Source organism: Heloderma suspectum, chromosome 1 (assembly GCF_057233095.1).
Source record: "Heloderma suspectum isolate Gila_16-S chromosome 1, 16-S_ref, whole genome shotgun sequence".
Lineage (NCBI taxonomy): Eukaryota > Metazoa > Chordata > Lepidosauria > Squamata > Helodermatidae > Heloderma > Heloderma suspectum.
Window position 1 is genome coordinate 134,711,240 of NC_139458.1, and position 15,024 is coordinate 134,726,263.

At 43.1% G+C, this 15,024-nt stretch overlaps 1 protein-coding gene across 2 annotated transcripts in view; it reads right to left on the reverse strand.

The window, feature by feature from the left end:
- The window catches only part of MYRF (myelin regulatory factor), a 151,935-nt gene that overhangs the window by 61,021 nt on the left and 75,890 nt on the right, over positions 1-15,024 (reverse strand). The window contains exons 4-5 of one of the 2 annotated variants that reach the window (XM_084858587.1): positions 7,857-7,918; positions 407-722 (exon numbers count right to left, since the gene is read on the reverse strand). In XM_084858587.1, the coding sequence (XP_084714713.1) occupies positions 407-722; positions 7,857-7,918 (378 nt within the window). Of the gene's footprint in view, positions 1-406; positions 723-7,407; positions 7,658-7,856; positions 7,919-15,024 lie in introns of those variants that run through there. The other variant, XM_084858593.1, reaches the window with a different exon arrangement.

The window sequence follows — 15,024 nt, forward strand, 5'->3', positions numbered from 1 at the left end:
AGAATTCTCATCTCCCTCAAGAGCTACAATCTGCATGATAATTTGGGGAAAGCCATGACAGTAAACAGATATACGTTTGTAGTACAGCTTTGCCCTTGTTCTTCCTGCAAGGAGTCCTACCTGCAACACAACTAGGCCCAATTCTCAGTGTGCTTTCCCTCTTTCAATTGCAATTGCACTTCCATAGTATATCCTAAGTCTAACCTACTACATTGGTCAGCCTGATCATCCTTCAGCCTCCTGCTACAGAATGCAGCACATTTGCCACCTCTGTGCTGTAGAGCTTCACTATTACTCAAGGCTACGCCCATTATCACAGGATCAAAGCAACCACAAGGAGGGCCAAGCCTTCAAGCAACAACAGCACTCCTCTCCATCTTGTCCATTGTTCTCCCCAATGACTTACTCTGCTCCATGCTGCTGCAGTAGTTGGTGAAGCATCTGTGACTGCTGGGCATGGTGAAGATCCCCAGGTGACATGCCCTGTCCAATAGTGAACTGTGGCATCAGAGGCTCAGCCTTCATGTACATGTCCCGCTGCATGCTGGGATAGTGATGGTTATGTTGTTGCTGGTGTGGGTGAGGTGGCAGTGGCGGCGGCCCCTGGAGGTGGGGTGGTGGGGGTGGTGGGGGTGGAGGTGGTGGAGGTGGATGTTCCAACCGGGAAGGGGGAGTCACATGACACATATTCTCAGGAGTCATGGTTCGAAGGAGATGAGGATCTAAGATGACAAAAGGAGAGTGGATTAGTTAGGATTGCACATATAGCCAGGTAATCCTACACAAAAGCATCCCCTTCTTCTTTAATATTCCTCAAACCTTGGTCAGCCATCCCACCTGAATCAAGATAGCACAGGGCCATATATGCATGGATAGGCTCTTCAGGGGCATGGATGCCTCAGGAATATTCCAGCCCCCTTCCTTACATTTTCATCTTCCTTACTACAACAATACATCTCTGGCCATTTTACTTACAGAGATAAGATGCTAAAACATGCAGACAGTATTCTACTTCATTGTTTAGTGAGGAAGAAACCTACTTCCAGCCTCTAGTGTTCTGGTCAATGAGCTGAAATTATTGGCAAGCACTTGGCACTTAATAATAATAATAATAATAATAATAATAAAGTTTCAGCTTATTAAAATTTATTAAAATCCACTCACTTTAAATATATTTAACTGCTACATATATAATCCACAGTACACACCAAAAGAGCAGCATCACAAACAGAAACGAACAAGGAACTGCCAGGTGCAGGAAACTGATTTATTAATCCAAATGGTAAAAATCTCCACATACATGACTCTTCATCATGGAGCAGGTAAATTCATTTTGGAACAGTTTAAGGAATTTGATAACACTGAGAGCCAAATAGATAAAATCTGTTCTAGAATTGGTCTGGTATCCTTGGGCATGAAGGGTGGGTGGGGAACACTACTAGTTAAGTTCTGTATATTTCATGATGGTGTACTACACTGAAAATATTTGACGTTGTTGTATTAATAAATTGATATGTGGATGTGTGTTTGAAATTTTAAAATTGTATTTCTGACCTGCCCAGTTGTATGGAATGTTTCATTTGTAAATGATAATATTTGCTCATTTCACTTTATTTTTTGTTGTTGCTGGAAGTGTTTCTTTAAAAAACAAATAGCATAAATAAAAAGATTCACATATATAATAGCGACACCACTTCAAGTTTTTTGCGACACCACTTCAAGTTAGTTTTGAAATGACCCCTAGTCCCATATTAGTACATTCACACACACACACCCCAATTTCTGGATACCAGCCTATGTCAGCCTCCCTTCCCAGTTACTTGTTTAATTCAGCATTTTGATTCCAGCTTATTTTCAAATGCAAATCGATTCCCTCTCCACTTCTGCTGCCCATCTTCCCCATACCAAGCTTCTTCTACCCCTTAACCCTTCTCTTTTCTATTCTGATCAGTATTTCATTGAAACTCTCAGTCTGAGGATGGATTTTTTAAATACTGTTTTTTGTTACTATAAGCCACCCATACCACAGGACAATACATTTAAATAAACGCTGATGCATCTCCCTTCTATCTCAGGCTCACATCAGGCCCAGGAGTCCTGTTGGGATGTTTGCCATGTCCCCACCCCCAAAAGTGCTTTTCCTTGATATACTCAAAAATGTGCCCATTCTTCAGGCTTCTCTGATACAGTGCTGCTATATTATAAAGATGTGGGGCAAAGGCATCCCCTCATTGCTAGTTGGCAAAGCTCTCAAAGGTCTCAACAAGCCTATACATCATTGCATCTGTGCAAAGAAGAACAGCTCCCAAATCACTTAAAACATCCCTGGGTCAGGATCCTCCTGGCAAAAGCACTAGAAGGCTTCTCTTCTTTTTTGTCTAGCTGCAGGAAGAAGATAGGACTTCCTTTATTAGCAGGCAGCTTGCCCCACTGAGGCTAGCATGGCACCCTTTCTCCATGTGAGTGTCAAGGAAAGTCACCAAATTGTGGAAATACATGCCATATGGACTTGTAAATGCCCACGAACTGATTATACCAATCCACGGAGTTACAAAATAAATGGGTTACAATATTCACCCACTTACAAAATGTTAATGGGATGGTGTTAGTGAGCAGGTTCTGAGTAGAGATGGGGAAGAAATATGTTTGGTTCGCACTTTAATGTCAAGCTATCTAATTTGCATTTGCTGAATAATACAAAAAAAAAGCAGTTATCCTTTGGGTATAATTTCTCTGAATTTTGCAATGCAGTTCACCATCAAAAATGGATACAAAAATGTGTCTATTAGGGAAGAGTGAGCACAAAAATGCACATATTAAATAAAATAGTATATGGAAAAAATATATTACAGAAAATCTGCTTACAAAAATGCATATATTAGACAAAGTTTTATTAAAATGCTGTGTTAGGAGAAATGTGCACAAACATAGATATGATTTTTCGTGTGGACGGAAAAATTAAGAAACAGAGAAATGGGGCAAAATTAACTTAAGATTGGGAAAATGAGAAAACGAGATAAATTGAAATGCACAGATTCATCCATTCCTATTTCTGAGAAGAAATCTGGCTTAATTTTCCAGCAAAGATTCCAGCCTAAGCCACATAAGGACAAAATATTATCACCATTCTTTACCTATGGTTTTTCTGCTTCATCATTTTGATGCAGAAGTATAATCGCAATCAGGAATGACTGGAGAAATCATACATTCTGGAAAAATCAGTGTTGCTGTCTATCCTGACCAGCAGTTAGCCAGGTTCTTACGAAAGCCAACATAATTGAGTGAAGAGCCCCCCATGGATCTGCACCCACCGCTTTTTGGTAAGACATACAACTTTCCTCAGAGAACCATCCTTAAGGGCGATCAGTTCTTCCCCATTTCCAGCAGAAGCCGGTTGTGCAGAGCTCTGATTTGCTGGCTCTTGTGCAAATCACAAAGCCATTGGCCCCGGCTCAGAGCAATGCTTTAAGTGTTTATAAACTTGGATTGTTTTTTGTTTTTATGTTTAAATGGCGCTGAATACAAATTCTACTGGATAAACAAGCCAGGCAGCTGAACTTTTTTTAAAACAACCACCCCCCAAAAACAGAAAACCTGTCTGGATCAGTGCTGAATTCAGAGGTAGGTAGATGTGTCAAAGGAAAGGTGGGAGTGGGAGTGGGGAAACAGACCTTGCCTCACAACAGAATAACCTCATCAGCTCCAGTAGATAGGTACATCTGTACATTCCCAAGTTTCAGATCTGTCTAGTGTTGGCCTCGTACTGAACTACAACTGGAAAGGGAAAAAAGTGCACCAGCATCTCTCAAAACAAAAGCAGAAGAGAGTTACAGGACTCAACTGGAATGGAGCGTTATTTTCAGCCAACCTCCCTGCTTTTATGCTTGAAGAATAAAGGTGTTTGCCAAATGAGTTATGTAGAACGTGTTCAATATTTCATTTCAAAGCCTTTGCGTGCAGAAGACGTTTCAGTGATCTGAGGAAATTATTTTCAACAGTAAGTGCTAATTGCATAACAAATTTGGAGGCTAAAGGCAAGACCACAGCAACCTGCTTTCTTAGGCTTTTGTTGACGTCATGCAGAAGACGGGGGTGGGGTGGGCATGAGACATGTAAGCCCAGAGTACATGCAAAGATTTTACATATCTGGGAACAGGCTGTAGGGCATTCACAAAAGCCCTTGACTCAAGTTCACATCCCTCCTTAGTACAACAAAACAGAAGTTTACTTAACTTTGAAGCCTGATTTAAAGTTAACAGTGTATACAGAGGGCTCTGTCAGAGTGTAGCCCTACACTGTAAGGGAAGTGCTTTTATTAACTCTACTTTGTAGCACATAGAGGTCCCAACCAAAACCAGGATCATAAAAGATGTCCTCAAAATGCAAAAAAAGACAAAGCCGCTTACAGACACTGGCCTTTTCCAGGTGTACTAGTGCTATGACAGATGACAAACACATTGATTCAGAGAGCCAATCCTTCACAAACCACATGTTTGGGCTGACAGGAGTGGGGTGGGAGGTGTTCCAATCACCGCAATTCCACATTAGACCAGCAATATCAACAGTAGAGGAGGGTGTAGCTGCAACAACAACAAAATAACGGCACCTCAACCCACCTCTTGGTTCCGTTCCCCCCCCAACACCCCCCCCCCACACACACACAAAGAGCACCTTTAACTAGGTGTTTCTGTTTCGGGGCCTGTCTTTCTTAGCAGCAATGTCAAGAAGCACCAAGGGCCTTGGGGAAGAGAGGAACAGGAATATAGAACTGTTCAGTGATTTTCCCAAGACTATGTTAATAATTTGCTTTCCTCTTTTGCTTCCAAAATCACCTTCTCTCTCTCTCTCTCTCTCTCTCTCTCTCTCATACTTTCATGCTCATACACCTTTAGCCTCATTTTCCCTTGTGAAGTATATAAGGAGCTTTGTAGTGTTTCTTGTACAACAACATGAATGTTATCACCATTTGAGACAAGAAAGCGCAGAAGAAAACGGAGTTTGCAGGAGCTCTGAATACAGAAAAGGTCTGCCTCTCAACCCTTGCCTTCTTAGCTCCCATGGGGTACTGGAGGTAAACAATTCTAGAAGCCCTAGATCCAAACTGCACCAAACCCTATCTTAAGTGATAGAAGCTTCTTGCATATTAAAATAACGGAGTATTTTTATGTTAACTATATATGGGCAAGGTAGGAAATCATACACTTCTTGAAAACACACTTGTTCACATGGGCTTTCCCTGACCTGCAAGGGACTCTGCTACTCTAGCCTTTACCGTTTATGGTATTATATCGTTTATAACATTTTAATGTTTTAATTATGTATTTTCATCTTGTTTTTATATTGCTATATTGTATTTTATTGTGAACTGCTTAGGGATTTTAACATATTAAGTAGTATGAAAGTATTATAATAAATAAAGGAATAGAAAACGTGTATTGCATTTTAGCCTGCCTTGCAAATATATAAGTAACTAGAGGCCTTCAACCAAAAATCTGGCTGCTTAGAGCTGCCTTGAAAATAGTTTTTCAGTAAATTCTCACCCATTCTGTGTGCCTACAACATTGCATTGCATTTCTTTGGCTAGAATCAGAAGTGGAGGGGCTATTACATGCGGTGTAGTCCCAACTTTAATGGAGGTGGTGGTGGTGACAATTTGACCACTTAGGTCAATTACTTCTTGCACAAAAGAAGAGGCAAATGGCAAACTACACAGCTAGATTAGTACAAAAACATATGAAATTAAACCCTCCCCCCACATGTTTTTTCCTCTTTGCCCTTGCTTTCTGTCTCCTTTGCTCCCTGGCTTTCAGTTCCCCCACTGCCAAAGCTCCCTATGATTAATCGATCCCAGCAACAACAACAAAACATAGGAAGCACAAACATCTCACGCTTGCAAACCTAGAAGGAAGTATTGCCCTAAAATAACAAAATGAATTTATACAAGCCAGAGTAAAATAATCAATGCCCAGGGAAACTGATTTAAGAAATTCTTCTGAGGGATCATTAGAGGAAGCAAAAGGAGGAGGAGGAGGAGGAGGAGGAGAATGATGATCAGGGAGGGAGGGGGAAGTAATTCTGGGGGCAGAACTGAGTACAAAGAAAGGGAGGGTGCTAGTATTATAACAAAAGGGAAGGTATACAATGTCCCCACAATCATGTATTAGAATTGGTGCAATTTAAAACTAGCTCTTTAAAGATCTGGAGTCAGGATTGACAGGGAGATAGCCAAGTTTACAGATGACATTCAGGTTGGTGAAATCCCAGTCTGTGAACACCCACACATATACCTAAAATGTAGGGTTATCCAATAAAACTGATTGGCAGTAAGTTCACAGAAGACAACCCAAAATATGCCACAGAAAACATAATTAATCTTACAGAATTCACTACTACAAGATGTGGTGATGACCACCATTGATCACAGAACTGTACCCCAGATTAGTTTTTTTTTAATACCTCATATAATCTTAATTTTTGAAAAGCTTCAGGCTTTGCAATGTACTTTGGCGGAATTACAGAGAACAACATCAAAAGTCTGACAGTTCAGTTTGGAAAGTGAATGGGACAACTGCTATTGCAGAGTGAATATTCAGGCAACTTATGATAAATATGTTCTTGAAAGCCGTATCTCTTTTTCCATTTATAAAGGGCTGCCTGGTTTTCTTCCCTCGAAATAGAGGAAGAATTCTAGAAAATTACGAGATTCCAGAGACAAAGACACTCTCCGCATATGCACCCCAGGGCCGCTCAGATCCACACAAGGCCTGGGGTTCCAGTTCTTCCCCTGCCCAGGATGATGTGAACAGGATGAAACCGTACAGGCTCCTCTTCTGCTGGTTTGGTGCTGCTGTCTTGGCGGTGAGGGAAAGCAGTTCACTCTCTGGCAAGCAATCTGGCCTCTTTGCTATATTTAAAGACGGGCCAGGAGAAATTCCAGGGATTTTTGTAGTGAGATAAACAGAACTCTTGACCTCTTCCACAGAGAAAGGAGAAATAGCTGCTTCCACTATGAAAAGGGTTGAGGTTTTTAAGGAAGGGGCCAGTGGGGAAACATTTGAAAATTCCCATCAATATGCTGACTTATACTCCACCCAATTCTTCCACCCCTGCTACTAATGTACTTGCATATTAAACTCCTAAATCTCCCGACAAGAACCTCATTATGAGACGGCAAATGTAGCCAGTAGGCATGATCATATCCATACACTTCCCTCCCTCTCCACTCCACATACATAAAGGTTGGAGAGGGACATAATAGGGCTGACTTCATCCAGTGAGGGGAGGGGGGAGACACCCAGCCACTGTGATGTGTCCACAATTTCCCTGCCTGTCACAGGAAATGGAGGAGAGTCCCCTTGCATCAAATGGAGCCTGCAATAAGATGGCAGGAGCTCAGAGTGTACTTACCACCTAATAGCATGCTCATGGCAGTATCCTTGTCTTGGTCTTCATTTCTGGCATAGGGTTGTTTTTACATAATTCTCCAGGAGTCTGACAGAACAGCCACCCACAAAATGAGGCTCTAACACTCCATTCATGTCCACAGTAGGCATAAGTCACCCTTTTCCGTTTTCCTCTCCCAGAAGGTACGTTTACACCTCTCTCTCTCTCTCTCTCTCTCTCTCTCTCCCCACACACCTCTTGTGTTCCCGTTCCTGCCCACCCACCCCCTCTTTCCAAAGGGTAGCAGGAAAACAATAGGCGAAAGTCTAGGAATATTTACTAACTGATAATCTCTTCACGTATTGCAGCAGTCTGTTTTTCCCCCGTCCGATAAAGATTTCAGAGCCAACCACTTTTGCCAACCAAAGGGGGGGGGGAGGCTAATGTGCTTGGGCTTTAATCTTAGCACTTACCATTCACCTGCTGGGGGGAGTATGCTTCTGATCCAGAGTCCGGGGGAGAGTCGGGTAAAGTGCTGAAGAGCAATTGAGAAAAAATAGAGGAAAAGGTCAAACAAGCATCTAGCAAAATTGATAAGGTGAAAGAATGTAAAATATCCTTCAAACTCTTGGGGGAAAACAAGTAACAGCACCACGGGCAACCCCACTGCCTGTAGTGCCCCCAGCTGGCAGAAATTAACAATGGACTTGACATGCATGTTTCCTGAATTGTTCTCCAATACAAATCCTTGTGAGACAGAAGTCAATGTGACCTCCCTACAGACCAATTCCCTTTCCACCAAAGCCCCAACCAACCACTGGCCATTCCCAAAAGTGCCCAGAAGCTTCCCACACCTAATGCCCTAAACTACTCACTACAGTACCTCCCAAAAGAGCCTGGGACTGTTTTAGCTGGCATTCTCTCACACCTGGTGACTGACCTATGCTATCCTCACAGTAAGCCTTTTGATTTTATTCATAGGCATCTCATTTCAGGGCCATTTTGTTGATCTGCTAATAAGATTCCTCTCTTTGCCCAGCAGCTCTTGCTCAACTAAAAGAAGACAAAACAAACATGTGTCTGTTCCCCAAAAAAGCATCATTAGTGTCATCACAAATACAGAGAAAGCTTTCGGGGAGCCTGGCTCTGTTCCGAAATATGACCCCATCAAAACGAAAACCTGTGAGCCTAACGGCCAGTTTGTACCGTCATCGTATAATCCTGAGCCTATATATGAAGCACCTCCACTGAAGTTAGCAAAGCTATCCCAGATATAATCAAGAAAATATTCTGGCCACAACCATGCAAAGGCAAACCAGACACAAAATCAGGAATTCCACAAGACCGCCAAGAAAGAGTTTACAATTTTTGCTAAATTGATAATTAACTTTGTGTAGCAGCGTTATTTATTTATTTATTTATTTATTTATTTATATAGCACCATCAATCTACACAGTGCTTTGCAGAGTAACAAACAAGCAGGGAGTGATTTTTTAGGTTCTTATATGCTTAGCTCAAATGGGGGTTTCCTGTAGTATGCTTTCAACAGCTGATTCAAAATGAAGGTGTCTGCATTAGGACAAACCTGCTCTTCAGCTCCCAACTCCAAAATTAAGGGCTCCATCACTGTTCCTTTCAAATCAAATCCCTCTCTACTACCTCAAGAATCCCTGCAAAGCTCCCTACAGGTCAATGAGGTCAGAGCCACTCTGAAAATCTGATTCTAAACATACCTTCCAGTAGCTGATAGCAACCACTATCAGTGCTGAATAGCAAGGTCAAGTAAACAGAAGTGAGCAAGATGGGACTGAAGTGGTATGGGAGGAAATGGATTCTGAAGTGCAATGAAACCAAGTACAAATGAGTTAATGGAAAGTCACTTCAGGCTAACACTGAACTTACACCTGTGCTGTAATCAGGGTAATTCTCTGAGGAGCAGCTCACTACAGGCCTCCCCAATGCTACTCAGATTATTAGGCTATTATTAACTGTACAGCATCTAATTTCTGGTTGGTAGCCTCAGATATTAAGCTACTGTGTTCCTTTTGGATAAGCGTAAGTATCCCTACAGATCATTTGAAATATTTTTAGGTCATCTTTCAGGGCAAAAGGTCCCACCACCCCCAGCTTACATAAAAGCATGAAACTCTACAACGCAATTCCAGTAACACAATACAGAACCTTTTGCAATTATTTGGTTTCCTTATGTACTTCCAGGTGTCAAAATGTGTAGAATGATTAAGATCTTGTGACCAATCTACTCACAGATCTTTACTTGTTCCATTTCAGAGCAATAGCTCAACAGTATTTTATACATCACTATTACATTTAACATAAAAGTGCATGCTTTGTTGGCAAAATGAGAAGAGAGGGAAAGGGATAAATAGGCTGTAGAGAATGGCTGCAAAAAATGCAAATGCTATTTTGGGCTGCATTAATAGAAGCACAGCTTCCAAATCCCGGGAAGTACTAGTTCCCCTCTACTCAGCACTGGTTAGGCCTCATCTGGAGTACTGTGTCCAGTTCTGGACACCACACTTTAAGAAGGATGCAGACAAGCTGGACAGAGTTCAGAGGAAGGCAACGAAGATGATCAGGGGACTGGAAACAAAGTCCTATGAAGAGAGACTGAAAGAACTGGGTATGTTTAGCCTTGAGAAGAGAAGACTGAGAGGAGATATGATAGCGCTCTTCAAGTACTTGAAAGGTTGTCACAGAGAGGAAGGCCAGGATTTCTTCTCGATCATCCCAGAGTGCAGGACACGGAATAATGGGCTCAAGTTACAGGAGGCCAGTTTCCGGATGAACATCAGGAAAAACTTCCTGACTGTTAGAGCAATATGACAAAGGAACCAATTACCTAGGGAGGTAGTGGGCTCTCCCACACTGGAGGCATTCAAGATGAGGCTGGACAGCCATCTGTCAGGGACGCTCTCACTTGGATTCCTGCACTGAGCTGGAGGTTGGACTCAATGGTCTTGTAGGCCCCTTCCAACCATACTATTCTATGATTCTATGAATGTATTGCCCTATTAGCCAAGAGCTGCTTTCAGTGATACATTTCCCAGCTCACTATCTGAAACTGTGTAAGGAAGCAGCCAAAATGGCTACAGACCTAGGTTGTCTTAATTTGGCCAGCAACATACACAAAGGTCAGATGCATACACACTTTCAAGCCATTTGTGCATCTCCACAGCCATTCACACAGCGCTCCCATACTTATCAACGCTGTCATCAACAGCAGTGACCAAGCCTGATCTATTCCAGCAATGTAGTCAGAATCTGGAATGCCACTGAATCAACTACTGCTACTGAGAGCCATATATTGCCATTCTGAAGCAGTGCTTTGCAAACACCTCCCAGCATTTAAGGTACTGTATATAGGGATGGGAGAACCAGTGATTTTTGAGCTGGTCTAAATTCTCAGATCACTTCGAAGCTCATTTCGGCTTGCTTCCATTTCTATCTGTTTTTCCGCTTGTTCAAATGGAAAAAGTCCCCATTTCTGTGCATACTTTTCAAAAGTGCACATTTCACCCCATTGACTAAAGTGTGAAAATGCATATTTTTAAAAAATGTGCATTTCAAAGTGCACATTTTTTTTTTAAAAAAAAGCATTTTCCCAGCACAAACACAAATTCAGGGATTTGTGAACATTTCTCGAAAGAAAGGGCTCCTACTCATCTGTGGCCATTTTGGGACCCGTTTCCTCTGTAATGGCAGCATCAGCCCCAAGAATGCCCTACTTATGTTGTATGATCTCTGTGGACAGAACATGTCAATGCAACTCTTGCCACAAGGTCTATGGATAGTCACAATAATCATAATATATTTAAAATGGATTTAGAGACAATATACCTAGCTATTTGTTCAGTACTTACATAGTCTCTACTTGCTGGATTTAAAGGATGTCACAAAGGACACAAGTGAAGGATAATGCTGGTTTTGGTGAAGGAATAGCAAGAATGTGTAGAAAGGAGAATTAAACACTAGGGAAACCACAGAATAAGTAGGGCCAGGAATAGTTGGAGAGTCTGTAGGAAGGATTTAGAGGAGGAACAGGAACTGGATGGAAGAAACAGATTACAAGAGTGGGGGAAGACAGTTATAACTACAGGGAACAGAATATCAGAAGATGTGCAGCTGGGAGTGGAAGCAGGGAACAATATGTGGAGCGACAGCAGATGAAGACGATGCAGCAAGGGTGTCAAAAATAAGACAGAGAATCTACTTCTGAGACCTCTAGTTTTAAGCCACAAGGTGATGGGACTTTTAAAATGTAAGGATGAGGAGAATGATGTTCACATGGAAAGCAGCTGAAAATCAGTGCAGACACTTTTCAAGGAAGGGGTGATGTAATGACAAAGGAGACAAAGGGGAGGGGGGAGATTATTTATCACAGATATTCTGAACTGGCTGCAGAGAAACAAAATCCCAAGAAGGACAAGCCAGCAATTAGAAGCTTGCAGTAGTTAAGAGAACTGAGAGCCAGGGCACGGACAAAGGTTCTAAATGCAGTAGAGGCAGAAGTGGAAGAACAGCTCTTAAAGTTGGAAATAAGAAAAGACACACCAGGATTTAGCAACAGATTAAATGTAGAGAAAAGGAACTCCAAGGAGTATGACCCCAAGTTTGCATACCTAGGAAAAAGCAGAAATAGGAGTAAGACAAAAAGGGACAGATATGAATCGAAAGATTATGAACTTTGTTTCAGAAGCCTGCAGAACTTGTAATAGTAGTTGAACTGGCAGAGAGCCATCAATCAATGAAATTAAATGAAAACTAATTTGGTGGAAACAAGGTTTTAATAGATATATTCCAAGAATACAGAATGAGACCTTCAGTAGCATAATAAAACCCATTTAAATTTCTTACATGGGTTCAATGAAATAGTGCAGGATTTCAGCAAGTGTGTAAAAAAATCGGAGGGTAATATTCAAAGTGGGCAAATCTCAACATTTGAGTCAAAATTGGGGAATTATGAATTTTAACATCAGCCCTTGGAAAAAGAGATCCAGGAGTTTATCAGCATCAAGACGAGAATAGTGAAACCATGACCATAAATGAATGTACATAAGTGCCATGCCCCGACTGGAGGAGTCCTCCTCAGAGGAGGAGTTAAAGGCCCCAGAAGCCCAGGGTACCCCAGACCAGGGACTGCCACCAGACCCACAGGAGCCTGAACCCTTGGAGGAAGTGGTTGCGGGGCTATTCCTGTCAGGAGAAAGGGACTCTGCCTCTGAGGCAGAGGCTGAGTCACCCCCTGGTCCCCGGGAGCGTCGTCGCCTCAAGCAACAGGCTAGCAGGGCTCCCGTGTGAAGGAGTGCTCACCTCCAGAAAAGAGGACTCCTCCGGAGTAAGCTCTGGAACAGGAGCTCTGTTTGCTGCAGCTGAGCTCTGGGGCGTTCCAGCTGGCTTTGGGCTTAAAAGCCTTCACTAGAAACCTAGCCAGTATTGGAACAACTCGGTCCATCCAGCCTCTGCCATGTACCTTGCCGCCTAAATCGTGCCCTGTGACTGATGCTCTGTTCACTGACTTCCTGGACTGCCTAACGACTCTGCTTCTGGACTGTGTAATGTATCTGACTGATTTACTGTGTTCCGCCTCTTGCTTGTTACCTTGACTACTCCTGCTGCTGCCTGATCCCCACTGCCTGGCTGACTGACTGCTCTGTCCTCTGCCTGGATTTGGCCACTCCTGCGTTAACGTAAACCTCCTTGGACTGAAACCTGTGTGCTTGACCATTCTACTGCATTGCTCCCTGTATGTGCTTACAAATAGCCAAGGCTCCACCTAGAGCAGGAGGGTAGGTAAGGCTGCAGAATGGGAGCACACAGGAACATCCTTATACATGCCTTATACTGAGTCAGACCATTGGTGCCTCTAGCTCAGTATGGTCAAAACTGACTGGCACTGGCTCTCCAGGGTTCCAGGCAGGATTCCTTCCTAGCCCTACGTGGAGATGCCAGGCATTGAGCTGGGATATCTTCTCCCAAAAGAGGGTCCGTGACCCCCCTGGCAAAGGCGAAGGACAGGCTGAAGGGGCAGGACTGCAGCTGGAGATCGACAGGCATATGGTCAAGGAGCACCTCATGACTTGGAATGAGTTCCGATCTCCAGGGCCAGATGAACTGCATCCTAGAGTCATAAAGGAACTGGCAGAAGGACTCTCAGAACCACTGTCTATTCTCTTTGAGAAATCATGGAGGACGGGGGAAGTGCCGGATGACTGGAGGAGGGCTAATGTTGTCCCTATCTTCCAAAAGGGTAAAAAGGAGGAACCTGGGAACTACAGACGAGTCAGTCTGACATCAATCCCTGGGAACATTCTGGAGCAGATGATAAAGCAATCCATCTGGAAGCACCTTGAAAAGAATGCAGTGGTTACTCGACGCCAACATGGATTTGTCAAGAACAAATCCTGCCAGACAAATCTGATCTCATTTTTTGATCAAGTAACCTCCCTTGTGGACCGTGGGAATGCTGCAGACATAATATACCTCGACTTCAGCAAAGCTTTTGACAAAGTGCCCCACGATATCCTGATGAGCAAACTAGCTCAAAGTGGGCTAGATGAAACAATGATCTGGTGGATCCACAGTTGGCTACAGAATCGGACTCAAAGAGTGCTTATCAATGGGACCTTCTCAAACTGGGGAGAGGTAACGAGTGGGGTACCGCAGGGCTCAGTCCTGGGCCCAGTGCTCTTCAACATTTGTATTAATGACTTGGAAGAGGAGGTGTAGGGAATGCAGATCAAATCTCCAGATGACACAAAATTGGGCGGGATAGCTAATACTTTGGAAGACAGAAACAAAATTCAAAGTGATCTTGATAGACTAGAGCGCTGGGCAGAAAACAACAGAATGACATTTCATAGGGATAAATGCCAAGTTCTGCACCTAGGAAAAAGAAACCAAAAGCACAGTTACAAGATGGGCGATATGTGGCTCAACAACACTACAAGCGAGAAGGATCTTGGAATTGTTGTCGATCACAAGCTGAATATGAGCCAACAATGTGATGTGGCTGCAAAAAAGGCAAATGCTATTTTGGGCTGCATTAACAGAAGCATAGCTTCCAAATCCCGGGAAGTACTAGTTCCCCTCTACTCAGCACTCGTTAGGCCTCATCTGGAGTATTGTGTCCAGTTCTGGGCACCACACTTTAAGAAGGATGCAGACAAACTGGAGAGGGTTCAGAGGAGGGCAACAAAGATAATCAGGGGACTGGAAACAAAGCCCTATGAGGAGAGACTGAAAAAACTGGGCATGTTTAGCCTTGAGAAGAGAAGACTAAAGGGAGATATGATAGTGCTCTTCAAGTACTTGAAAGGTTGTCACAGAGAGGAAGGCCAGGATCTCTTCTCGATCATCCCAGAGTGCAGGACACGGAATAATGGGCTCAAGTTACAGGAAGCCAGATTCCGGATGAACATCAGGAAAAACTTCCTGACTGTTAGAGCAATACAACAATGGAACCAATTACCCAGGGAGGTGGTGGGCTCTCCCACGCTGGAGGCATTCAAGACGAGGCTGGACAGCCATCTGTCAGGGATGCTCTGACTTGGATTCCTGCACTGAGCAGGGGGTTGGACTCGATGGCCTTGTAGGCCCCTTCCAATCCTACTATTCTATGAT